General features: G+C 38.5%; 5 protein-coding genes across 5 annotated transcripts in view; all 5 read right to left on the bottom strand.

Moving 5' to 3' along the window:
* Positions 1-3,138, bottom strand: part of LOC146485707 (protein YIPF6-like) — an 11,996-nt gene extending 8,858 nt beyond the window's left edge. Inside the window, exons 1-4 of the mRNA XM_085103055.1 lie at positions 2,989-3,138; positions 2,771-2,849; positions 2,599-2,641; positions 875-1,003 (exon numbers count right to left, since the gene is read on the bottom strand). Of these exons, the coding sequence (XP_084959181.1) occupies positions 875-1,003; positions 2,599-2,641; positions 2,771-2,849; positions 2,989-3,117 (380 nt within the window). The 5' untranslated portion in view covers positions 3,118-3,138. The remainder of the gene's footprint in view (positions 1-874; positions 1,004-2,598; positions 2,642-2,770; positions 2,850-2,988) is intronic.
* A 1,854-nt stretch (positions 3,139-4,992) lies between these two features.
* LOC146485706 (uncharacterized) lies at positions 4,993-7,458 on the bottom strand. Its single transcript, XM_085102928.1, has 5 exons — positions 7,386-7,458; positions 7,154-7,256; positions 5,948-6,080; positions 5,555-5,771; positions 4,993-5,066 (listed from the first exon to the last, which is right to left on the bottom strand). The coding sequence occupies exons 1-5, from the start codon at positions 7,456-7,458 to the stop codon at positions 4,993-4,995; spliced, it is 600 nt and encodes a 199-aa protein (XP_084959054.1).
* Positions 7,459-9,871: 2,413 nt separating this feature from the next.
* LOC146485705 (uncharacterized) lies at positions 9,872-12,717 on the bottom strand. Its single transcript, XM_085102948.1, has 5 exons — positions 12,482-12,717; positions 11,884-11,976; positions 11,299-11,392; positions 10,451-10,619; positions 9,872-10,122 (listed from the first exon to the last, which is right to left on the bottom strand). Exons 1-5 carry the CDS (start codon positions 12,516-12,518, stop codon positions 10,075-10,077), a joined length of 441 nt encoding a protein of 146 aa, XP_084959074.1. The 5' UTR covers positions 12,519-12,717; the 3' UTR covers positions 9,872-10,074.
* A 1,038-nt stretch (positions 12,718-13,755) lies between these two features.
* On the bottom strand, positions 13,756-20,541 carry LOC146485704 (uncharacterized). Its single transcript, XM_085103062.1, has 5 exons — positions 18,809-20,541; positions 18,234-18,339; positions 17,077-17,257; positions 16,145-16,298; positions 13,756-15,180 (listed from the first exon to the last, which is right to left on the bottom strand). The coding sequence occupies exons 1-5, from the start codon at positions 18,834-18,836 to the stop codon at positions 15,125-15,127; spliced, it is 525 nt and encodes a 174-aa protein (XP_084959188.1). The 5' UTR covers positions 18,837-20,541; the 3' UTR covers positions 13,756-15,124.
* A 131-nt stretch (positions 20,542-20,672) lies between these two features.
* The window catches only part of LOC146485703 (TBC1 domain family member 19-like), a 28,352-nt gene continuing 24,480 nt past the window's right edge, over positions 20,673-24,544 (bottom strand). Inside the window, exons 21-23 of the mRNA XM_085103031.1 lie at positions 23,693-23,747; positions 22,989-23,059; positions 20,673-21,991 (exon numbers count right to left, since the gene is read on the bottom strand). Coding sequence (XP_084959157.1) covers positions 21,920-21,991; positions 22,989-23,059; positions 23,693-23,747 — 198 coding nt within the window. The 3' untranslated portion in view covers positions 20,673-21,919. The remainder of the gene's footprint in view (positions 21,992-22,988; positions 23,060-23,692; positions 23,748-24,544) is intronic.

Genomic DNA, 24,544 nt, shown 5'->3' with positions numbered 1-24,544 from the left:
TTGTGAAGACAAATGACAACTATACAAATGTCCTAAAGTACAGAGAGACATCAAGAAACCAAACCAATACCATGCTGTCTTGTAAATGTACTGGGTAGTAAAGTGAAAAAAAATTAATGCTGTATCAATGTACAACAAAACAATTCTAAATTGTGCAAACAGATAGCCTCCCTTGCAGATGCTCTTTTGGCTCATCACGCAATCTTTCCTCCCCAACGAGACGAGGAAAAATTGCATAATAGGCCAAAAGAGCAGACTGCGAGGAAGGCTAGCAGACAGTTCTAACTTTCTTGCATTAAGAACGGTGCCTACTAATACCCAAGTATTTACGACTGTGTGGGAAAAGCAGATCTTGGCAAGGGCTATGGAAATCAAAAAAGAAAATTGGGGGCAACCACTCATTTTTTAGAGATAATTAAGCAACAATTATTCTGAAAAGCAGTAAAATACAAGGCAATGTATGGCTTTTTTTTTTCCAAATTGAAGCTTTTTAATATCATCTATGAAAAATGCATGGTTACCCTCAGTTTTCATTTTGGACACCAAAAGCACTTGCTAAGTTCTACTTTCCCTGAATAGTTTTAAACCGCACAAAATATCCCTGCATTAGTAGCCACCACTGATAGGAAACCCGATTAATTATCTCGAGACGCACAGAACGTATGCGCAGTAACAATAAATTATAGTAGGCACCATCCTTTAATAATCAGACACAAATCCAACAAACAGAATGCATTTAACTAATTATGGGTCTTTAGGCATCAGCAATACAGGATACAGGAGAAAAAATGTTGTTAATTTTCAATATTGCAGATTGAATGCCACACATGATGAGATAAAACACTACAAATGTAACTCATTATAATGTACTTACATTGTCCCACCAAGAAGCTTTGAATTGACTGTGATCACTAAAGCTCCTACCCAGACCACTACAAATACTTCAGCGAATTGAGGACCACCATCGTTGTTGCTATCTGCTACTGTATGACCTTGGAGCATCCTACAGATGAAAATTACACATTAATTTGCTGCAATGATTTGATTCAGCACTTTCCTCTGAATAAATACCCCCTTGCTAATAAACATCTTCCTTTGAGTGAGTGTTAGTTACTAAGCACCTTTTTCAAATTGCACAGTGTATATATCTTATCATCCTAGCAGAAAAATATGACAACCCGCATTTTCAACAGTTTTTTTTCATCAGTTCACTTGTCTCTGCGAGGATGGTACTAAATTGAAACCAAATAACTATTACCACTGTAGTCATCCATGTTGCTTGCTCCCATCTGTCATTGTTGCTAAGTTAATAGAGCAATGGTTGATCAATCCAGAGGTTGCAGGTTCAATTCAATTTGGGGGGGGGGGGGGGGGTGGGGGGATCAGTTTTTTTTTTTTTTTTTTTTTGGCCTGGTGCAATCTCCCATTTTCTTACTAGGGCTAACGCTCAACTTACAAAATTCATACATGTGCTCCCTCTAGTACTTAAAAACACACTGCAGAACTAATTCTCTGAACCATCATTTGTTTCAATAGTGGTAGCAACACAACATTCATCGAATAAGAAAAGTTTGGCAGTTACAGAATATGTATATATATATATTTTCAGAAAATACTTAAAGGAAGTACTTGTCTGATACAATCAATACTTACACGTAGTTTTAACTAAAGCCTTGCTGAAATCTTTTTAATTAATGCAGGATATTATTTTATTATCTACATAAAAACCATTGATGCATTTTACAAATTAATCAGTTATTAATGCATAATTTCATTTCATACCCAAAACTGCTTAGTTTTACCAATGTTTTCAAACTTTTTAAAATACTTTTGAGCTTAAGTTTGTATAATTAGTTTCAAAGCTTTTTCTTGCTTTTGGTATCTGATTATTAAAACAATGTTATTAAATTTTATACTTTAAATGATCACCCACAGGAAACGTCATTAAAATTTTGCGAAAATCTTGCTTCACAAGGGAATAAGCTGCTCAAAATCTAAGAGAATCCACTTTGTCTGCACTCAGCTAGTCACTTTAAAACTCTGCCTGAGGAGTCATTTTCATGACCATTAATTTTTTTACGTAAACACTTATCTCCAAAGTGTCAGTTTTTTATGCAGTTTTAAGCACTCCAGAAATGAGAGCTCTCTGTTGCAGTAGGAAATGTTCAAATTTAAACATCCTAACTTTAAGATGCTCTTTAGCAGCTGAACTTAAACTTCAAGCACAATTGAAAAACTGAAAGCTGAATATATACTTTCACAAACAATTTTATAAGCCAGCACAGCAATTCTCTCAGTGGCCAACCAGCTACCAAGGTTACTGAAGGTTTCAGTAAGTATGTAAAACATTACCAAAGGCAATATGGCCAAAAGAAGAAATCATTTACATTAAATACAAATTTCATCAATGTAACGCCATATTAAGAATTTTAACAATAGAGTAGCTTTGATTAAAGTTTGTTGTATTTACAAGTCAAACTGACAAAGACTTGACAAGAAATAAATATTATACGTAGATATATTAATATTATGATCAAAAGACTACGTGTAAGATTAATGAGAAATTTCACAACAAATAAAATGCAAGCTTATACTTACATAGCTAATAGAACACAAAGGATTAAAGGACCCCACAGATCCCCTGAAAGGACAAAAATATTCATTGATTAAAATTTCCTTGGAAAGCTCTCCAATATCAAGTAGGTTTTTTGCACTGAGCGCGTTCAATAATAATTCTGTCAGTTATAATTAAACGAGGAAAGTATCTTACAGTCTCTTAGTAAACTCTTGCTTTGCCTCGGGATTAAAACATGAAAAAATTTCCTTCCAACGGCCCTCAAATCTCGCTTCTAAATAAAAAAGAAAGCGACCAACGTCAAGCTTACAAAGTTGAATGAATGAAAACGAGTTTTTACGTGCCATGCAAAAATCAGACTGCTTAAGCTTACGGCCTCAAATAAAGCAAAAATATGCAGAAATACAACTTACTAATGTCTCAGAGACAGGCTCATCTAAAGTACTAGGTCCTTCATCCTCGTCAGGCGCTCCAGGTACCGTTATATCACCCTCGATTTCCACATTTACGCTCGCAGGAACAAAGCCTTGCTCCGACGCCATTTTGAATTTCTACTTCACTTTGGGAGTCTGCTGCCTGGTTGTCGGTTTTTACTGCAGGCGTCTAAAATTAAAAGTAGGTCCGCGCTGGGTACAAAATATTTCAATTGTGCACTCGTCACCTTTCTAAGCAAGAACAAAGATTCCCCTCGATGCTATTTCTTATGCTTCTAAACATCACAAAATAGGGGAAGTGTTTGTTTCACAACTGACAGGTCTACTTTCTTGGTGAGAAATCGCAGATGTCCGCAGAACCCTGCAACTGACTCCGCTGAATGAAACCTTAAAGCGCATTTTTTTACCAAGGCATTGTCAACTCCTTAGTCGGACTAAACTAATCTTAGCTTGCGTTTGCTTTTGTTTTGCTCTTATTATTTTAATACAGTTGTATTTCTAATGCATGTATTATATTAGTCTTTATATTAGGTTTTATTTATTTATATGTATATTTTTTTAGTTTTTACTTGCCATATTTATGTTTGTTATTATAGTTATATTATCTCATTCCTATTTCAGATTTATTCATATTGTAATGCGCATTTGATCAAATTAGTGGTTAATCTGCGCAATAGAAGTATTAAATTATTATTATTATTATTATTATTATTATTATTATTATTATTATTATTATTATTATTACATTTCACTCCTGAAGTGCGCTCTCCAAGCGACATCTAAATAGCATCACGCACGCTTCGTTCAAGCGCTCAGTGATATGCTGTAATCAGTCCTTCTGTAGTTTTTTCATACTTTGGAAACTGGGTTAAGCTTCAGCCAGCTTCAACGGCATCTGTGGTCCCTGTGCAACTTTACCTTTGAGTTATATTACGACCAGCAAAGCATTTGGAAAAAAACCTAAGAAAGTTTACTATGCTGTACATAGCAAATGCTTTTCACACATGTTGCATCATAAGATCTGTCGGAGAAGTTTGGAACAGTGTACATGTAAAGACTATAGTGTATATAAACGAATTTTTTATTTGCTATATAAAATCTTGAATCTCGTATGAAAATAGAAAAACATTCCTTTTCAAATTTTCTTCCCCGAGATTCGGGTGTATAAAAGTGTCAAAGTTTACTTCCGGTTGGATTCGATACCGCGCAAGACGAGGTACTGGGGATAGCAGGGCTGTGACGTCAATACAGTAACGCTAGTCTCGCGATTTCTCTTTCCTCAGTCGTTTCTCGAGGGCCAAGGAAGAAAACTGTGTGGACGAAAATATGAATAGGATTGTTGAATACTCAGAATGCAACAACTGAGGAATAGCGCGTCACGCTAGCGCGTCTATCTATCTATCATCTATCTATCTACGCGTAACGCCACCTCCGGATATGTCCGTATTCAGTCACGAATCTCATCGGATAATTTCAGGACCGTGACACGTGTTTTTTCACACAGTCACAGGTGTACATGCACATGTGGGGTTGAGTGGCAGGTGTCTATCCGCATGTCAATCAAAATAATTACTGCATGGTATCCGAATTTTCCTAGTGATAGTGAAATACCGTGCCATAAATTATGTGGAGGGCAATAAAAGGCTAGTATTAAACTAATATGTGGTACGCAGATGTTTTGTCTGTAGATATTGAAGTATTGGGGCACACCACTTACAAGATGCAAGGGAGAGGTTGGAAAAGCAAAACAGAACAAAAATGCTTCGACTCCGGTGAGCTAAAAACTTATCATGTTTATTGTACTTTTGAATTTATATTTTACACCTTTATCAGAAAATGTACAATGCTAAAACACTAAAAGCGCATTTTCGAACTTCTCTTTGTTGTTACAAAGGTTTTCCACTGAATTATCCTGTACTGATCTTCGTCTTTCTACAATCGGTGACGGTGCAATTGCTTGGTGTTGTACGGCTTTGAATTTTGTTACCGCACACTCAGGCGATGTAAAGAGGATCTGTTGCTGTTTGTGGCGCTTGGAAAGTGGTCCACCATGTTAACTAGAAAAAGAGGCGGTAGACAATTGTGTCAAACAAGCACGTTTTTGTAAGTTCTAGTTGGCAACAGATAACCCCCAAACAATAAATGAATAACCAACCCACCCACCCAAACACCAATCATTGAATCAATATATCAATCAACAAAGTGAGCGAACAGCCCATCGATCAGTTAATTGCATCAATCAGTCAGTCAGTCAGTCATGCTCTCAGTGAAGTTATTCAGTCATTCGGTCAGTCACTTACTTATTAACTCACTTACTCATTAACTCACTCACTCACTCACTCACTCACTCAATCAATCAATCACTCATTCACTCACTCAGTCAATCACTCACTAATTCACTCACTCACTCTGTCACTCACTCACTCAATCAATCACTCACTCACTCACTCACTCACTCGCTCAATTAATCAATCAATCAATCAATCAATCAATTACTCAATCAACTATATATTGAGTAAATTCAAGGCCTTAAAGTTGTTCTCACCAGTTCTGTGAATTGAAGGTGTCTTAGCAATTTCGTCTTGATAAGTGGTCTGGTTCAGGCCTGTAAATTGTCCATAGCCAAAGTATCTTCTCATATGTCTTGTTTGGCTGTTTCTCGAGGGAGGGGTGCACTCATTTCTTCTTTGAGGAACGGGAGGGAGAGAATGGCTTGAGGTGGGGTGTCTGTCATCTGGCAGCCAGACCATGTATGTATTAAGCTAAAACAATACGGAGAAATAAATTAATTGATTAATGACACGTTTATATTTAAAATTTGCGAACGATCACTAACTCCTTAGAAAAAATATAAAGTGACAAAAACTACTGTATTTTTCTTAGTACGTGCCTTTTTCACCCTGTTCCTGAGTTAAAACAAAGTTGTATTTAATCTTACCCTATCTCCAGTTTGGAAAGGGAAGAATATAGTCGGGTGAGGACGATTTCTGCTCACGTGATATAGCACGTTTTGTCTTGCTATCCTCTTGTCATGTGACCTGGGCTGCTCATGCGTTTGTTGTGGTATACCGCTAAAGAAGAATAGAACAATGACTGATTTAGCAAACTTGTTTAAACCAAGTTTTACGATTAACTTAATTCAGTGCACTTGTTTGAAATAAAACTGTGCTAGTCACATTTAGGATTTTTCAAACGAACAGAAAGAAAAACGATATAATGTAAATCATTGGTTGTCTGGATTTTAAGAAATTATTATATTTTTCTGTTTACTTCTAAAATTTAGCTGTTTTTGTGTAGTTAATAAAACTTGAGATTTTTAAACGGTGATGGGCAAAAATGTTTAAGGTAACTCTTGAATAGCGCAGGGACCACTTGTACAAACAGCAGCAAAGTGTAGCCGGATCTTTGTGTAGATCAGGATCACCAATGTTGAATAAAACGTAAAATTAAATGCAAGGCTGATCGGACAGCTAAAATAAGTTTATTGCCCAATATTTCGGTTAGACAATACTAACCTTCTTCAGGGGCGGCAAAAAGCTAAGTAAAAATGTTTAGACAAAAAAAATGTTTAGACCTGCACAAAAATATCCCAAGAAAGAATATTAAAAAGGTGATGTTCCCCAAAGACGAACCAGGACTGAGCTTTGATCAGCAGAACCGCGTCCGGCTGTCCTTCCTTAATTTGCAAAATGGCCGGGATTTCGCCGGTACATTAGAGATAAAAAAAGTGTCGAATTGCTACTAAACCAAAGCGCTAATCTTAGATTCTAGAAAAGATACGATTTTAAACGGTTGATTTTCACGCAGAATTTAGTGACATCAACTGCTATTATCTGGTGAAAGCATACAAAGTTCCACCAACAAGTTGGTGTCTTTAGAAAAAAAGTACTGGAACACTGAAAATATTTTATTCGCAGTTTTTTAACTTGATGGCGAAATTCTAAATCGAAGCCGAGCTCATGAATAAATGATAATAAATAAATGAAAAAACTGCTATTTCGAACAAATTGCTGCAAACCAAGTACAACACACCCGTTGTAAAGTACAACACTGGTCGCTTTGTTGCTATGGGACAGGGACACGCAAAGTTTGGATCCTTTAACAACGCCCTGTTATACAAACGCAAGAAATGAAGCGACCTTACCCAAACATGTTAGAAATCGGAGCCTTTTTCAAGGCGTTTTCGAAGTAGTTTTTCAAATTTTCTGGCAGACCGATCGGAATCTGGCGAGCCCTGGCCTCTTTGACTGCAAACAATAAAACGGAGCACAATGAGATACAGCGCGCTTTGCCGGAGAATTACATGTGTGAAAAACACTTAATGCAGTTTGAAAATGATAAATGCAACGTGGAGGTTAATTTGTGGGATAACTAACCTGTGGTTGCCCAGTCTTTGTACGGAGTACCTTTGCTCCTCGGTGACTTAATCTCGTAAATAGCCTCTCGCATCTTTGCCGACTTTTCAGTGGCGTAAATAATAATCTAAAGATGTGCGCGCTTTCAACGTTGAACAGATTTTCGTCGATCTGATCACAGGGCGACTCGCGAGAACAACTAACTTCACTTTTATACGTTAAATCGCGATTTGCGCAATGTTTGGAATTTTGCAATGTATAGACCCAATGCCCAGCTTCACGCCAGGACGTTCTAGCAACTTTAATCCTAATCTCACCACTTGGTGCTGGAGTCTAAGTATTTGTTTTACAGATAAGGACATCTGTGAGTGCCATTGTTTGAGGGATTAACGCTTTGTGAAAAGAAGTAAATTAGCTTCAATCATGGTCTGCTAACTCTATTGCTGAGGACAGAAATTAAGATTCCAGGCTGAGCTATCACTTAAGCTATTGGTTGTTTCCGAAGAAAGCTCTTGTTGTCGGCTTCCTGTCTGAATCTCTACTGGTACGAATATCATGTCATTTTTGCGTAACACTTTTACAGCTTTGTGTCGCAAGACGTTAATGGGGGTAGAAAAACACTCGTCTTCAAGGTGGTAATGAATAATTTACCGTTGTTTGCGCCATACTTTGTTATTAACAGTTCTTTGACAAACTCGCAGATTATTTGCATACAGATTAAAGTGCGTTGATTACACAAACACTCTACCAGTAATCATTATATTAGCAATGCTCAGGCAATGGAAGTCACGGCTTCAACATACCACTGCTGAGGTGTAGTGGTATCCCGTAAAACTTCAAAAGCAATCACAAAGCGCTTGACTTATTGATATATGCCAAGTTTTTATAGTTGTATGCTTTAAAATTGTAGGTTTGTTTTCGTTTATTCGAGAATTAATGCTGCTGTGTTTTGAATCCACCCCTCCGTCATACTTCGTTTCAAACAAAGGAATCAAAGCATTTGCCGGCTGGACCAGTGAGCAAAGTACTACATGCAAATTCAACTCAGTCGGCCCATAACAGCTGACGGAACTTACCGTTCTCTCCATAAAGTTAAACAATTTAGAACTAACTTTAGAGGCCGTAGTCTGGTTGAAGTGTGACCATTCAAATGAAAGCTATTGAACAGTTCTGACTTTCCTGTGGTGTTTTTTATTATCTTGCAAGGGTGCGGATTCGTATAAAAAGGTAGTTCTATTTTATGATTCTGGGAATGAAATCGTAAACCTGGGCAGGTGATTATTCTAATGAATGCTATTAGGAAGTACTTTTCCTTATAATGTTGTACAAAGTGTTTTACTTTTTAAACCTATGAATAAATCTCTAAAGTTGTCCACGTGACCATCTAACGGTATGCTACTGAGCAGTGCCTTGGAAAGAAAATGAGAGAACTTTAAAAGAGTTATAGCCGAGCTTTGTTCAGGTTGCAATCCATTCAGACCCAGTTCATATGTGACCAGAGCTGCTCATCGACAGCTTTAGTATACTGCAGGAATTGTAATTTTTTAATTATTTCATGACAAAACTGTGCCATTATCTTAAGCCAGTTTCTGTTGGTAGAAAAAAAAGCAAACGTTTTTAGACTTTTGAAATGACGACAGGTCCTCTTCACACTTTTCCTTTGGAAAACAGTTGAGTTATTCAAGGGCACCCAACGAGAATCGAACAATACAGCAAAACACTTCAAATGTTGTCTTCTGTGTTTCCACATCGTTTTGTTGCATTTTAAAGGAATACTAGCGTAAGCTAATACAGTCTCACCTGTTCCGATACTTCAGCTGAAAATTTAAGTTGCAGAAAGTTTTAGGAAACGTAATCTTATTTCCCGAATTTACCAGCTGGCTTTAGGAAAATGACCTTATTTCGCATTTCAATCGAGGTATTTGTCACTCCGAAAATGAAAGGAATTAATTTTTCATGTAGTGTCACGAAATTTTGAGCTGTCATTCTGCCGAGGAACTTTAGATTTTCCTAAAAACTTAATTCAAATTTCTGAGGCAATTCAGAAGGCCTTCGCAACAGATATACACGGAAATGAAACGCTCAGTGTCCCTATTTACTGAGGACTTGAGAAATTAATGCATGTACCATAAGACACAGTTAATATGCGCAAAGTTTTTCAGCTGTCCGGGTAGTCATGCGCACAAGAGAAGACCTATGGAGTCGAGAATGCAGTCCCACAAGTGTGGTTCCTTCAGTCCTTCAGTTGTTCTTAAATGGAAGAATGAAGGACGTGCTCTAGTAATGTGACTGATTTGAAATTGTAAAGTTGTTCTCGTAGCTATCTTACTCGTACATGATCATAAAGTTCCCCAGTAATAAAACTGTAATTTCCTTCTTGACACTGACACATTTTAGCCTTGAAGACTACATAATCAAAATCGAAATTTTGTCCTTTTTTTCCTGGTCTAATTTTTGTAGTTGTCGTTTAAAAAGGTCACCAGACGTCACACGAAAACATTGCAATATTTATTAATTGTATACCTTTAATACATTGCGACTATCACTATAATAAGTAACCTGTTTGTTACTTTCTGTTGCGTCGATTGTTACTACTACTTTTGAGTGAATAAAATACGAAATTATGTTATAACACGTAAATCTAAAGTATTGGCTTTATTTTCTCCTTCTCTATTATCTCCTGTCTTTTTGTGGTTTTGCCACTGGTCTGTCATTCAAACTTTATGGGCTGAAGTCTATGCGGCCACACCCAATAGCCCTGAAAACAAGAAAAAGAAAACGAAAGAAAGAAACAGCATAGGTGTTAGAGAATGAAACGTTTCAAAAAAATTTTTTGTTTACTGTTGTAGCAGTAGAATCCCGATCTGATCCCCGATTTGAACTTAAGGTTGTCAAGATTTTAAAATATTATTAGGCGCTTTTACGGTCAGAAGAAAAATATTGTAAGAAAATACTTGCGATTCATACTAGAAAAGACATACAAACAAAGGTAAGAGTGCCTTGGAAAACATCACGTTACTCAATGAAGTCACGAATGAATCTACTTGTCACTGGCTGTATTCATTAGACAACGTCCAGGAACTCACCCTGTTAGGGAAGCTGAAAGCATTCGTCATAGTCTGCGGGTGGGGGTTATTTTTCCTCAGGGGAGAGGTGGGGAGTGTTTCTTGTCGTGGATCGTTGCTCCTTCTAAACGTCGCTCTGTATGTTGACGTCTCAAAAGAATCTTTCGAGGGATACTCGTAAGCGGGAGGCCTGGGGAGAATACAAAGAAGACGAGAAGTAATTTTTATTAAGCTGCACCAAGATTTTTAACGCAAGTTCGATAATTTAGTGTTGTGGCAGTCTTCTGTTCTGAAAGGGAATCACGCTTACTTCCACTACCTAAATCTTTCAATCTGAATTCTTTGAACACGAGACAAATGGGACATGAGTTTTGTCTGTGAGTGTTTTTTACGTCTTCATGTCCATGCCTCAGCCTTGCTTTTTTCAGCCAGAAAATGCCAATTTGAGTAAATTTAAGATCTTTAAACAGTTGGCTTCCCCACTGTTAGAGTAGCCGTCATGGTTGAACTTTCCACGAGTAGAGCTCAGGAATTTGTTTCTTCCCGAGCGAAATTAAAGGAAACTGCAAAAATTTAACAACAACAACAACAAGCATCTATAGTAAAGAAAATAAGACAAGAAACAGAAAGTATAGCCAATAACTTTGAGAAGTTTACCTCATTTTTTGTTGCTTTGCTTTTAATCTTTTAATTACAACAACAACAACAACATTTTATTATTTGCCAATAACAAGTACACAAATGTGGAGTTGTTTTGCAGTAATTGTTGTTATTGTCGCTTTTGCTGATAAAAGAATTGAATGCACCGTTTAATCGCCTGAGCTGTACCCTCTAAACCTGACCTCTATAAGTCCGTCCATCAAACTTACTTTGCGCTTGGAGCAGAAGGCCCAAACTTCCCTTGAAACTCGTCACTGTATCTAGTGTCTGTTAATCCACGATATTTTGAATAGTTTATGGGAGCTGAAAAGCAAATTTCCAAAACTTTTAAAGTCATTTCTGTCTTTGCTCTTTAGTATATTTAACTAGACTATTTAATCTTACATTTCCATGCGGACTCGCTGAAATTTACTAAAAATGTCGTTAGGTTCCCAGTTTCGACATGACTCAGACAGCAGCCAATTGTCGTTTAACGTTTGCTGGAAGTTTTTTCTCAGTTTGCGTAATTAACAAGTTTTGAAAGAACGTTTTTTACTTGAGCTTTCACTTTGGCTTTCGAGCGCATTACTACGCTCCGTGATTGACTCGCAAAACTCGCGCCATTTTCACGACCAATAAGAAGTAAAACAAAAACCAATCGTGACTTGCTCGCAGGCGTTTTCCCGCGCTTGCTGCCATTTACTTGTATTTGCTTCGATTTTGATTGTTTTACTTATTTTCTTATGTTTATTATGATGACCTTGCATGGTTTTACTGTTAATAAAGTGGAGTAAAAATGATGTTGAGACACTTACGCAAGCTACTTGTAGCCCTGTATTTGAATGATTTTGGTGGATTGACTGCCTGACTGATATAATCCTTTTGATATGTTGACAGTATGGGAGTGGCTAGGGAGAAAAATTAATGGAACAAAACCTCAATCAGATCAAGAATATAACAGTAAGTTTTATCTGTACTGGCTCTTCCTTGTCGACTAGTAGAAAACCTTAAACAATTCATCACTACTCATCACTACCCCCCCCCCCCCCCCATATTGGTTATAACTGCAACAGAATCATATCAGTTATATAAAAAGGAAATTCTTTGAGTCGATATTATATTTGCCAATAATTGTGGCAGAAAATAGTCTTTTGAGTATATATAAATATAAATTAAAGAACTTTAAATGTGGTGTGAAAGTGTAAATTACGTGGGAGAGAGTTCAACCCACAATAGCTGAAGTGGAGTCAGCTGAATACCCTATACTATTATCAATACCATCTAGCTGATGTTATTTTTTACTTTTCTCAACTGTTTGTATTTTACATATAGATTTCCCGTGATCCCTTCCCAACCATTGTAAACGTTCCGAATATCTTTAAATAAGATATCACAATTAAGTTCGTTATTTACCTATCGGAGGTAGATATCTGCCCTCCTGGAAAGGCATGTCACATGGTACCTTACAACTAATACAAACTGTTTCCAACAATCACCAGCCTGTCCAAGGGAACATCACTTGGTGTCTGTTAAATGAATGAATGTTCAGATAGAAATCAAATTAACGACTGTAATTTTGTCGGGGTTAGAACACAGGTAATGCAAGATTCAGGACTGGGAAACCTTATTTGTCAATCTATGACGTAAACTAAAACCTTAACTCGTTGGAAACGCTCTGAAACGGCCCGGTACACGGCAACAACAAAAACAAAAATGAAAACACTTGGAAGGCCATTTTGAGAAATGACCCTTATAATTTACGTTTTTGTCCACGGGCACTGTGTGAAAAGCCAAAAAAAACAACATCTAAGGCTAAGAGTCAAGTGACGTCATTTTGCTGAAATTAAGGTTTCAATTTGCATGTTAGCTTCCACAAATTTCCAAGCCATGCCAGTTTGTTGAAACGGAAGACAACGCGTATATTTACATGTCACCAATATATAGCAGACACTTCAAGTACATATTGGGCTCAAGTGAGCACCTCACCACAATAGCTCGCTTAAAATGTTAAATAGTTTCGTAATAACTTTGAACGGTTGTGTAGAAAGAATTCAACGAAATGTACAATTAATACTGATGGCTCTACTCTGTTGTTTACTGTAATCGCAAAGTGGAATTGCCAACCAAAGACGTTTAACTTTAACAAACAACATGTTTTCAGCGGAAAACTTGTTGAGAGGAAGTCATACTTGCTATAACTAAAAAACAAAACAAAAATTTTCTCATACCTGTAAATAAAGATTGAAATGGCAGATGTTAAGGAGCAAGTAACTTTGGTTTAGCGTTTTATTCGCGCCGTTTCCACGGTTTCCACGACCTTCTAATTCCCTGGATAGTTGCGTAACGTTGATTGGCTGTTTACACTCCCAAATAAGTCAGCCGGCTGAAGATCAATGCTTTGTTTGGTCTATTCTAAAGTATCCATTCATTAACCTGATTAACGCGAAACGCAAACTATCAACAGCTATAAAATCTTAAACAAAACTGTATTCACACTATGGTAATTAGATGTCCAACATTTTGCGTAATCTATAAAATATTCCAGATTATCTACCAGCGCGCTGATAAAAATCACGCGCCAGTGTGTTGGCGCCAATAATGCTGAACTCCTGAACTCAAGATTATACTAGAAAATTCAATATTTTACAGTTCTTAGGAGATAGCAGACAAACAAGCAACTACAAATATTTGTGAGTTCATTTACTTTATTCAGTATTCAACTTGTGCAACAAAAGACGTTGTTTTGGCACTCAACAAAGCCTATTGTGCCACTACTCAAAAGCTTCAAATGTCAGTGTACCGGCGCTGAAAAGAGTCGGCTAACAAAAGCCCCGTATAATAACTCCATAAGCGCCAGTCAGACCATCACGCAATTGACGTCAGTTTCTCAGCTTTTTTTTTTTGTTAAGTGAAAGTCTTGGTGTACATCATTCGTCCTAGGAAAAAACTTTTTCTTTCTTTTCATGTGCAAATTATTAAAATAACACTTATACTTCGCTGTTTTTGAACCTGAGGTCAAGCTTTGCTAAAGAAACTTAAGCAATTCTGTGTTTTTCTATTCTGTTATTGAGAAGTTTTTATTAGACTGTCGAAAGTCATGATTTGTTTGCTTTAGATCAAAGTTGGCTCAAAGTAATCATACAAAAATAAACCAAACATGCCGTGTTTTCAATTCAACAAACAGCAGAGACTTGTCGCTCATTTTCCCGCGCGCTAGGAACGGCAGGAAATACATGGTCATGCTTTGATATCTATTGGTTCATGGCATTGTTGACTTTTATTTTGAATGCTCAAACGAAAAATACCTTTACTTTGGCGTCGCTGAACTTATAACAATCACAGCGGGAACTAGAAGGCTAGGTTGTCTTTGTTGAAGCAAATTGTCTACATAACAACACTCGTTTCATTTGGCAGTCGCCATAAAATGTTTTCGTTTGTCATCACCCGACCGATACAATTTTTTTGAAAAAGTGAAAAATGAAGTTTTTGGTGTCATGATCATTACCTGCCACCCCTTTCTGGGTTGTTTCCAGTCTAATAAGTCTTGTATACATCTTAAAGCGACTCTGACATCTGAATTACCTACATAACGATGCCGTCGAATTTTTTATAGCCGGACTGTGATAACGGCTCGTTGCATAATAGTGGTTACAGGGAAGATAAAATCAACGCTAGCTTGGAATTACATATTTATTAAGTTGTCGGCAATTCTTTTCTCGTATCTTTTTGTCAACCGACCGATCGACCCACTCCCACGAGAAAGAAGGCGATGGGAAACGAGACATTTTATGGCGATGCCCTTTTGCTTTCCGGAAAAATTTTGCCTAAACGCTATCCACATTGTTTAGAGTACAGACAGTGGTGGTACACCAAGACAATATTTTCTAACATGATTTCAGTTTGCCAACTTTCTTGGCTTAAAGTAATTTGTAACAGAAATTCAAATGAAATGATTGAGCTGAAATATTTTGTTCAGTGAGTATGTATAGAGGCTTATCAAAATATCTTTCTACACGGTGTTTCATAAAATGCTAATCCCTTTACAGTGTCCGCCTGTCATCTTTCCAAGAGTAGGCTACCGTCGTCTGTGCCTATTGCTGAGGAGGGCAAATCTGTAGAGAAAGAATGTATTCTTGGAGTCATATTAAGCCCCCAAATCAACATACACGTTCTTCTTGTTAGTTGGGAGAATTCTTTTAAAAAAATCAATTTTATCTCTGATGATTATTTCCTCCATTCTCATAACTTTAATGTTTAACCAAGCAATGAGATTATAGGGAGAAACTATTTGCTGATCATTCTTGGGGTAAACGGGTTTTAAAACAGTCAAACTTTTATCAACACTTATCAGCACTGAGACACACGTACCATCCCCGTGGTATGGCCAATACCGTACGCATGCGCACAACCATATCACCCAGGCAGTGGCAGCCATGGACAGCTGTTTCGCCCTTGTTTGCGCTCATCAGCATGGCATAGCGGTCGGGTCAAGAAGCGGGAGTAAACCCGCGCATCGAGACCCTTTATTGGCCATACCACGGGGATGGTACGTGTGTCTCAGTGCTGATAAGTGTTGTTTTCAAACTTTTATCACCCACTATAAACGGTCAGTTCAAAGGTTCTCGAAAATTGCTCCCCATTTGTCTGTAAGCGTAGCCCCTACTTAGCGGTAACCTTTTTCAAAGTCCCGAAGAGTGTATTTTCTTTGCCTATACTTGTGTTCAAGTTGAACACAAGTACCTCAACGGTCACACCCTTTCTCGCACACTTTATTATCATTACCAACTGTCATTTACATAAGAACCATTTTCGCCTGCAAATAGCAGGTGCTAGTCGAGGCGGTCACTTCATAAAAGGAGGCCATAGGGACACACATTAACTGGTAAACCGTAAAAATGTTTGCATCTCAAGCGCATGTTTGTACTAATTCCACACTACAAGTTTTAATCTGTTTAAATATTAAGTGAATGCCATTGGGGACCACATTATTCCGTACAACATGAAGAGTCAACCACCGATTTTATCACTATCTATCCCGAGACCTCGGGACGAAAAGGAACATGAACACCAACTAACCTTGGAGAGGAGAAACATAATCTTGCTGGTAGATGGACCGAGTCTTGTCCTGGCACACTCTCTTTAGGAGCTCAGAGCTGGAGGAGCCTTCATCTGCACGCACCCGACGGCTCACTGGAGGCAGCTTTCGATAATGGGACCAAACGAAATAGTCCTACATAGAGAGAAAAAAAAGTCCCTTAGTTCAAATTGTTATCTACAAAAAAGATTTCATAGTAAACTGACTAGAATGTCAAATTTTATGTACATCTGCCAAGGAACTGACATTGCACGAGAAGTCCCTATTTTCACTAATTGTTTGTTTGATTGTTTTTTTTTTTTTGTTTTGTTTTTTTCTTTCTTTCTTTCGGATTATCCATGCAGCGAAAATCAGCCCGGTAAGTATTCTTCAGTTTCAGTGTTTGCGACATGCAAAAAAATATTCTGAGTACAGCCGCTTCTTGTCGCTTTCGGTCGCTCGAGGGTCGCGTCTCCAAGCGAAACGTTCCGAACGGCCAGGATGGATTAGAGGCGCGCGGCTAAATTCTCAAGTTATGCAATGAAGTCCACATGGAAAAAATTAATACTGATAGCACTCCCAACATCAACAACATCAACAGAATAAATCTTCCTAGCCCTTCTTGTTGTCCTTTTTCATCACTTTACAGATGTTAACCTTTCTTGTTGAAAATCACCCGTCTACGCTCTAAGGGGTTTCACAGAGAATTGAAGAAGTTTTGTTGTTGTTGTTGTTGGTTTTGTCTTTTAAGGGAGTTAAATAGGGATGAAAAAAAGAAACACTTTCTTACAACTCAAGGTCCCAGTTTTGCACAGTCGAGTATTAATAACACCATAAAATGCCATGTATAACCATCATTCAAAACGCTAAGATAATCAATCAATCTGTACGCGCATTATATTTATTTATCATCATGTTCATGAATGCCACTTACCTTTGTGGGATGATTGAACACTTGTTCCATATTGTGAGGATGTGGGTTGTTGCTTCGGCATCCTGAGGACGAACCAAACGGCACCTTTATTTGGGGCTTGCTCTGGTGAGAAGAAAAATGGGTTCTGTACGTGGAGTCCACCTCTAGTTGTCCCGGAGGATAGAAACGCGACGTTCGAACTCTGAAGAACAAATCAGAAAATAACATTAATTAACATAGTTAAATTGAACAAACAGAACGTTTCAATTAAGTTAAAGGAAGGCTGTCCAGATTTTAGTCGAGTTGGAAGAGGACACTTGATGAAACCGATCGCCAACACGACAGAGTACGCACTTTATGCTATCATGAAATTGAGACAGGAAACACGCATAACCGTGGGGTCGAACGTCTAGTTTTCAAGCAGGTCGTCTTTACCCAGATCAGATTGGAATGTGTAAGTACCTGTAATGATTCGCTTTAAAACCCTTTTCCAATAACTGTCCCCTTTCTAATTAGGCCTCCCTATCAAGTAAGGTTTTGTTATTAAGCGCCTCTATTACAATACTCGCCCCCTTCCAAAAAGATCCCCCACCCCCTCCTTCTTAGTAAGCGTTCCCCCTCAAGCATCGTTTCGTTACTTACTAAAGTAAGCGCCGACACTATTCAAGCAAAGTGCCCTCTCTTCCATTACTGATAAGGAATCTTTCTGATTGGTGTGAGGTAAAGGCTCTCCCGGCTAATCCATCTCTACTAACTCAGTTGTGACAATCTACGACTATTCTATCATTTTTTTTTTAAAGTTTTTTCAAAAATTTATTCAAAGTTTGAATTAATCACTTTTATCGTTAAGCTCTACGGAAGTTCCGTGCGTCGGCGTAACGGTAGTTTCACCATAACGTCCAACGGCAAACAGCAAAGCTACAAGCTTGCATAGATTACTCGCCGCGCCGCTGCAAAGTTCGCTCTGTCCCTGAAGCAAGTCGTACGATTATGCCCATACCAATTATAAATCCCCTTAAAGGCGACTGAACAAGCTCATAGCTCTTATAGTGCAGGCTCGCGTAGGTTTTGGATACCTTCTACTGTGCGAGTCGAGAACTGTGGAAGGGAGGTACGACTCAGAATTACTCAGGTCAATTTATTTGCACTTTCATGCGCGCAGCCGAGCCGTACAGTACCTTGCGTTAGGCGCCGGTGGACCAAAGCTACCAGAGTATTCCTTGTTGTACGTGGACATAAAAGGCGATGACACCCGCTCCAAAACATCCTGGGAGCCTGTGGACGCTGAAATACAAAAGGACAGAGATGAAGTGTAATTTCCTTTTTTGTGCTCATGTCAATCTAAGATGTTTTTGCACAGACCAAAAAGAAAATACAAACTCGAATTTCTCTTTTTGACTGGCACCATGCATGAATACGCCACTAAGTTGTCTTTGGTTATTGAAACTTTGATAGTGCCTCGTGCCATTGTTAATAAAATACAGCAGAGCAAACAGGAAAAGCCGCAATAGACATTAAAATTTTCCCAGCAACAGATTAGACGAGTCTAGAACTATGAATTGCAAAGCGTTTTGTCTGCCTGCAATGACTCTGATATGAATTGGTAAAAATGTCGGCTTTTTTGCGCACGTAATTCAATTCAGTTTGGCTGGTTCCCTTGACCTTTCGACCCAATTAAAACGGGATGCCACTACCTAAGAAACTCTAAAATGCTGGAAGTAAACAAAAGGATAGATTTTACATCTTAACTTACCCAAACCCGAGGAAGTTAAAGTCCTCATAGCGAGAGCAACGGCAAGAAACCTTCCGTGAATATAACGGACAAACGCGGACGATGTGAAGTTGTGTTGTTTTTACCGGTGTGAGTAATCTGGTGATGTAATACTTCCTTTTGCCTCACATTAAAAAGAGTCTGTTTTCTCTGTCAGCGACTAACGTCAAGGATTCAAGAATTCAACGAGCAAAAGATATTTCAACAAAAATGAGAACTTTTAGGTTATAAAACGGAGCTCCTATAATCGTGTTGCTAGGCTGTTCTCGCACCAGATCAAATCTTGTTGTCAAGCTGAATTAAAGCGCGCATGTTAAATTGCCTATTCAGTACGTTCGCTCAGGCATGCAATATATAAACAAAAGTAACAAAAACTTAGATTATCCCATTGTGTGTGTTGGACTAAAAGAACAAAAAACCTCTTCAGGTGGTGTAAACAATTTAAAAGAATACTGAGTTAATAGACGCGTTGGTACATTCAACAAATAAACAGAACTGGAAACAGCTCCAATGCGAGATTCTGCGAACGAATTCGCGAACTAAGCTCTGAATATTGTTACTAGAGTACAAAACAAATTTATTTTTCATTTCAAATTATCTTAAGCTCGTGATTATTTCCCTCTGGTTTGGAGGAATCAAATTCCACTTGGCTGAATTAACGAATCAAAATGGCTTCGTTTCATGAGCCGTTCGACGTTTAAACTCAGGGCTTAACTGACAGCTCATTTCACTGTTGCCTTTCTTTCGAATCATGACGGGCCAATCATGGCCAGTGAATCAAACTGGCATGAACAATAAAGCGTCGTCCACTCATGTTAAATGCGTTTTTTGTGTGAAAATGCATACTTTTTACCAACCTTCCACGCTAAAACGATCGAAAACGGAGATGATTATCAAATAACGCGGAACTTGTGGTTTTCGAAGACGCTGTCAAAAATGGAGACTTTTGAAACAGACATTTGAGACTAGTAATATAAGTGAAGTTGTAATGATGTGGACGGTGGAAAACAGTGTGAAAACATCAATGTGGACGTATATCTTTTTTATCCATTGGAGACACCAAAAACGGATCAGTGTGGATGCAATCGTTTTGTCTTTTGTCAACTATTTTTAGTGTGACTACAAATAGACAAAAATCGTATTTGTTTCAAGGGAATCGTTAGAATGATGACAGAGTTTTGCTAACAATAACCCTACTAGTGCACAGAAACTAGTTTTAATGATGTTTGGCTGCGGATGGCTTGGATGGAAGTGGATTGCAACTTGAAAAAATTGGCCAATTTTTTTCAATTCTTCCTGTGTATTTTAGAGAAGTCGCTAAAAACTTGATTATGCAGGGCTTGTTCTTCCTACGAGAAAAACCTTAACATTTTCTTCCAGATGTTATAAGAGCAATTTCATGTTATAAAACAGGTTTTTTGCCAAGTATTTGAGTAGTTTTGATCAAAATACTGCAAAATCGCCGTGACAGTGCCCCTTGGAGGCGCAAAAGTCATCCTTCTCCTTCTCTCACTTGAAGGCCGGGACACTTGGTGCAACATACATGAAACATGTGGTGAGATCACCGTCTTGACTACCATCAAAGACCGATCAAACTCAAGGAGTCGCCCAACAGAAAGAAATTGTTGACACGGAATTCTAGTTCCCACGCATTGAGGACAACTCATTTCCATTTTTTGGCGATAAGGATAAACTCGAGGTTAGAATACTACAGGTCGCAGAAGTGATCGGGCAACTGAATGAACAACTTCAGTCAGTCCACAAAGACACAACTTGGATAGGGATTTGCTAGTTGCGTAAGAGGCCATATAATTAAAAGACTTTCAATAATAAGTCGTCTAGACAGTTTAATGTTTCACTACAGTATGTTTATTTACACGAATAACCACAGGTCATAACAATTTACAGTGATAAAATGACCTATTTTGCGTTTTGCAAACGCTGTCCAAAATGCGTTTCCACAATCTTCTGCTGACAGCTGATGTCACCTTTAAGGTACAAGGAGCGAATATTCCCTTCCCTCTATGGGTACCGGCGCTCGAATGATGAAAAATAAAGGAAACCGGCAAAAGACAAAGAACAAATCCAAATCCAGAGCAGATCAGGGACGCTCTCCAATTTGCCAAAATTTTCGGTTCAAACGGCTGAAATGCAAATGTTCGCGCGGATAAAACGGAAATTTTCCGGGGATAAAAACGGACGACCTTTGGAGGTTCTACACTTTTTCGGTTCCAAAACGAAATTACTGTTCCATTTGCACAAAATGTTCCTTCTTCTTGCGCCATCGCAACGCCATCACGCACGTTTTTTGATCAACCAATGAGATTGCAAGTTGGGAACGACTGAAAAAAAAAAACAGTAGACCTGAACCTTTCAAAAACTCTGTTATCTGTTATCACTGGACCCTGATAACCTGCAGCTGCATTGTGTTTTAGGGCTGGGAGCATTGTTCTGTTGTTCGTTCTTTTGTCCTCTCGACCAACCATGTAAGGGGTTGCAAACAGTGCAGGTCGCCCACGAGAAAAGGCTTTCCATTTGAGACGAAATTTCCAACCGAAAAGTTTGACTAAATAGAAAGCGCCTCACAAAAAAAGAAAGAAATACAATTTGCTTCAGTACACACAGAATCTGAGAAACTTGAGAGAAGAAGCAGTAAGCTTCGCCACAGTACCCGAAACGTTTTCTATTCTTGTTAACCAATCAGAACTTTCTCGAGGTCACCGAAAGTTTTCCCGCTTAGAATACGTAGCATAATGACCATAATGAGGTAGTAATCGACGATGGTTCTCCTCAACCGGAAAATCAGTATCGTATCACTGGACGACATTTCACATCGCTGTATCCGAAGTAGGCCATCATATAATCGAGAGCCGCCGACCGCTGAACAAAAACTTGAAAATCGAACGTTCAAGCAATTGTCTCATCCTTTTGGGCAAAATATCGATGAAACATTTGCTTCTAAAAGAACGTGAAGAGGTCTAGCTGTTATGTACAACGGACGCCGACATTCTGGCGGAAAAACAGTGTGTCAAGCTGCCGACCATGTGACTTTTTCCAGCATTCTGATTCGCCGTATCCAGATCGTAGCTTTGGTTACTGCTTGAGGAACAACACGTATTGCAGTAATGCGACCGTGTTAAGAGTTGAAATATCCGCGAGCACCGTCTGCAACATCAACAGTAATGGGCATCATGAATTCATGAACGACGGAAACAATTTTCAGCCATTAAATCCAGAATGGTTCCCCCCAATCGTCATAAATTGTCACTGTATCGACATTCGTTCCTTTAAGGCTTTCTCCATTTTATACTACCTTTTTAGAGGTTGGTCAGGTTGTTACTTTCCCAGATTCAGGGGCCAACTCAGTGCAATTTATTGAGATTTTAGATAAAAAATCCAAGCTAAACTTGTATGACCACGATTGTTATCATTAAAATTAAAGTTAACGTGAGGCCAGTATTTTCCAACAGTATGGTTAAAAGCTTCTCGAGGTTGTGCAACGTGTTTTTTGAGAACTTTTTTCCCGACTGATATGACCGATTTCTGTCCAACAAATAAGTACTTTTTACAATATTCATTTCAATTATGCCAATTATCCTCGATCTCTCAATTTTGGTATACTCCTCTGGGATTTTCCCGTTTCTTTTGTGCTGATATCTAATCATCTAATTAGTTTCGAGCTCTCTCACTCTGACACCCGTTTGTGTGTAACAGACTGAATCAAACCATACAAATATTAAATAATACAAGGTGTCTCAGTTAGGGAACTGGTCACAACAGGTTTGTTCGAAGAGGACCCACCTTGTCTGGGGTAGGGGGGTTATCGAAGACACGACCATGAACATTACCAACAACATTTTATTGGCTTTAAAATTCGAGTTAACACAAATATTCAGCTAGGAAGAGTCAACATTGCTTGATAAACAAGAAAAGTGAGGTAAAAAATCTCATTGTCATGTTTTACTGTTGGATAGAGGGATGGCTATGCAATAAAGACACCAACTTTTGAGGTTGAGGAAGGGAGGTGCAGGCAGAGACGACCTGTATTTTGTGGTTTGGTGGGTCCTGTTCGAGTATAGTAGCTTTGACCACTTCCTCTTAGCGGTTGAGTTCGGTTTTGCTTGAACAAAGTGTGTGAAAGGACTAATTTAACACTACCGACCTGGGCTGCTTGTAAGTTTGTCGCCTCAAGAAGATTTGTACGGCGGTAAGACAGGATCGCCATCGCAAGAACTGAAAAGGAATCAAAAGGAAAGGCACAGTCGTACACAATGTACACACGGTCCAACACGGCCAGTGCTTACAACCAAATAATCTGTTGTGTGAAGATAGGGAGTTTTCAAACACCATTGGACGGCAGCAATGAATTCGGCTGTTTACATTTGGCGGTTGACGGAAATCGGTGGTTACAATTAAAAAACGAGCCCGGTGACCCACATTCTTTACTTTGGAACTGTAATCAGTAAGTTTGTTTACTTTTTTGGCAAAGTTTTTTTAATCTATCAGCAGGGTCTAGAGCCACCTTAAATTTTCGAAAAATAAGATGTTAGAGTCAACTTAAGATGTTTACCACGCGTATCAAACTTAGAAACATCAGAGAAAAAGGAGTACACAATGAATAAATAAATGAATAAATAAATAAATAAATAAATAAATAAAAACAGTGGCTTGGCGGATAAAGTCGATCTCCCCATAAAATGACCTCTCCTATGTTAAGCAGCCAGCACAGGTGCTCTGAAGTAGCTGTGGCTGTACAATTGCTCATAACCAATTGCAAGGTATGCCTGCTTTCAGGATCAGTCTTTTCTGTGACCCGGTGGAGGGGATTGCCAAGACACAAGAAGCCAAGTAAGCTTAACAACGCACCTGCTAATAATTCCATTGAATCGTAGGCAAATATTCTGTCCCAGAGAAGAAGCAGCTGTTAAAGAGAAGAAAATAAATATTACTTTAGGCAGTTTTTATTTCACCAAAGCCGATCCGCAGCCAATACCAACAGACGCAAGCAACACAATGAGCCAATCAGAGGCAAGCTTGTAACCAGTGTCAAGCGCAGGAAAACGCGTGCGACTGGGAGAGATATGTCCAGAAATGCACGCTAATAAGATTCATGAACTGAATGATAGACTTTACAAGGTGTCCCCTAACCCTACTTCTCACTAAAACACACATAATTCTGTCAAACATGAAGTCATATGTAAACGACAAAAAGACCTGTTTTATATGAAGTACCCAAAATCAGGGTTAGGTGCATTTCTGTACTGGGAAAGGCACAATTGGTTTTCGCTTAAACAAAGTGAGACGTTATTTAAATCAATCACAGAGAAAGTAAAGCAAACTTCAAGCAAACGTAAATTAATAGTGACACTCGATTAAATCCGCTCAAGCAGTCATCAACGATGCCAATACAACAAGACCAATGACAAAGGACACAGTCAAAGAGTACACTGAAACCTCCATTTAAAGTCACGTTTATTGGAATAAATCTCCGTACAGCCCAACGGATTGAACGAGCCAGGCCTAGGTGGCTCATCAGTGTGCCGTGCATAAATCTGAGATATACATTACACCTGGGTGAAGAGAGACAGCGGAGATGTGGAATAAAGGTTTTTTTTTTTTGCTAAAGAGAACAGCACGATGAACACACCAGCCTCTGACCTCCCAATCCTCCGACCAAAAGTTCGATCGAAAGTCCGAGGTACAACCACTACACCATAC

The sequence above is a fragment of the Pavona decussata genome, unplaced genomic scaffold (genome assembly GCF_977016875.1).
Source record: "Pavona decussata unplaced genomic scaffold, jaPavDecu1.1 SCAFFOLD_25, whole genome shotgun sequence".
Classification (NCBI taxonomy): domain Eukaryota; kingdom Metazoa; phylum Cnidaria; class Anthozoa; order Scleractinia; family Agariciidae; genus Pavona; species Pavona decussata.
The sequence above is the reverse complement of the archived record's forward strand: the minus strand, read 5'-3'. Positions and strand labels throughout refer to the sequence as shown.

Excerpts from the sequence above, each read along its gene's own strand:
- LOC146485706 (XM_085102928.1), bottom strand. The coding sequence starts at position 7,458 with ATGCGAGAGGCTATTTACGAGATTAAGTCACCGAGGAGCAAAGGTACT. Across the intron at positions 7,257-7,385 it reads CAAAGACTGGGCAACCACAG|TCAAAGAGGCCAGGGCTCGC; the intron begins GTTAGTTATCCC and ends TATTGTTTGCAG. Across the intron at positions 6,081-7,153 it reads CCGATTTCTAACATGTTTGG|CGGTATACCACAACAAACGC; the intron begins GTAAGGTCGCTT and ends ATTCTTCTTTAG.
- LOC146485705 (XM_085102948.1), bottom strand. The coding sequence starts at position 12,518 with ATGCCTTTCCAGGAGGGCAGATATCTACCTCCGATAG. Across the intron at positions 11,977-12,481 it reads CAGATATCTACCTCCGATAG|CCACTCCCATACTGTCAACA; the intron begins GTAAATAACGAA and ends TTTTCTCCCTAG. Across the intron at positions 10,123-10,450 it reads CTTTCAGCTTCCCTAACAGG|GGCTATTGGGTGTGGCCGCA; the intron begins GTGAGTTCCTGG and ends TCTTGTTTTCAG.
- LOC146485704 (XM_085103062.1), bottom strand. The coding sequence starts at position 18,836 with ATGAGGACTTTAACTTCCTCGGGTTTGG. Across the intron at positions 17,258-18,233 it reads CCACCGGCGCCTAACGCAAG|AGTTCGAACGTCGCGTTTCT; the intron begins GTACTGTACGGC and ends TTTGTTCTTCAG. Across the intron at positions 15,181-16,144 it reads TTATGTTTCTCCTCTCCAAG|ATTTGCCCTCCTCAGCAATA; the intron begins GTTAGTTGGTGT and ends CTTTCTCTACAG.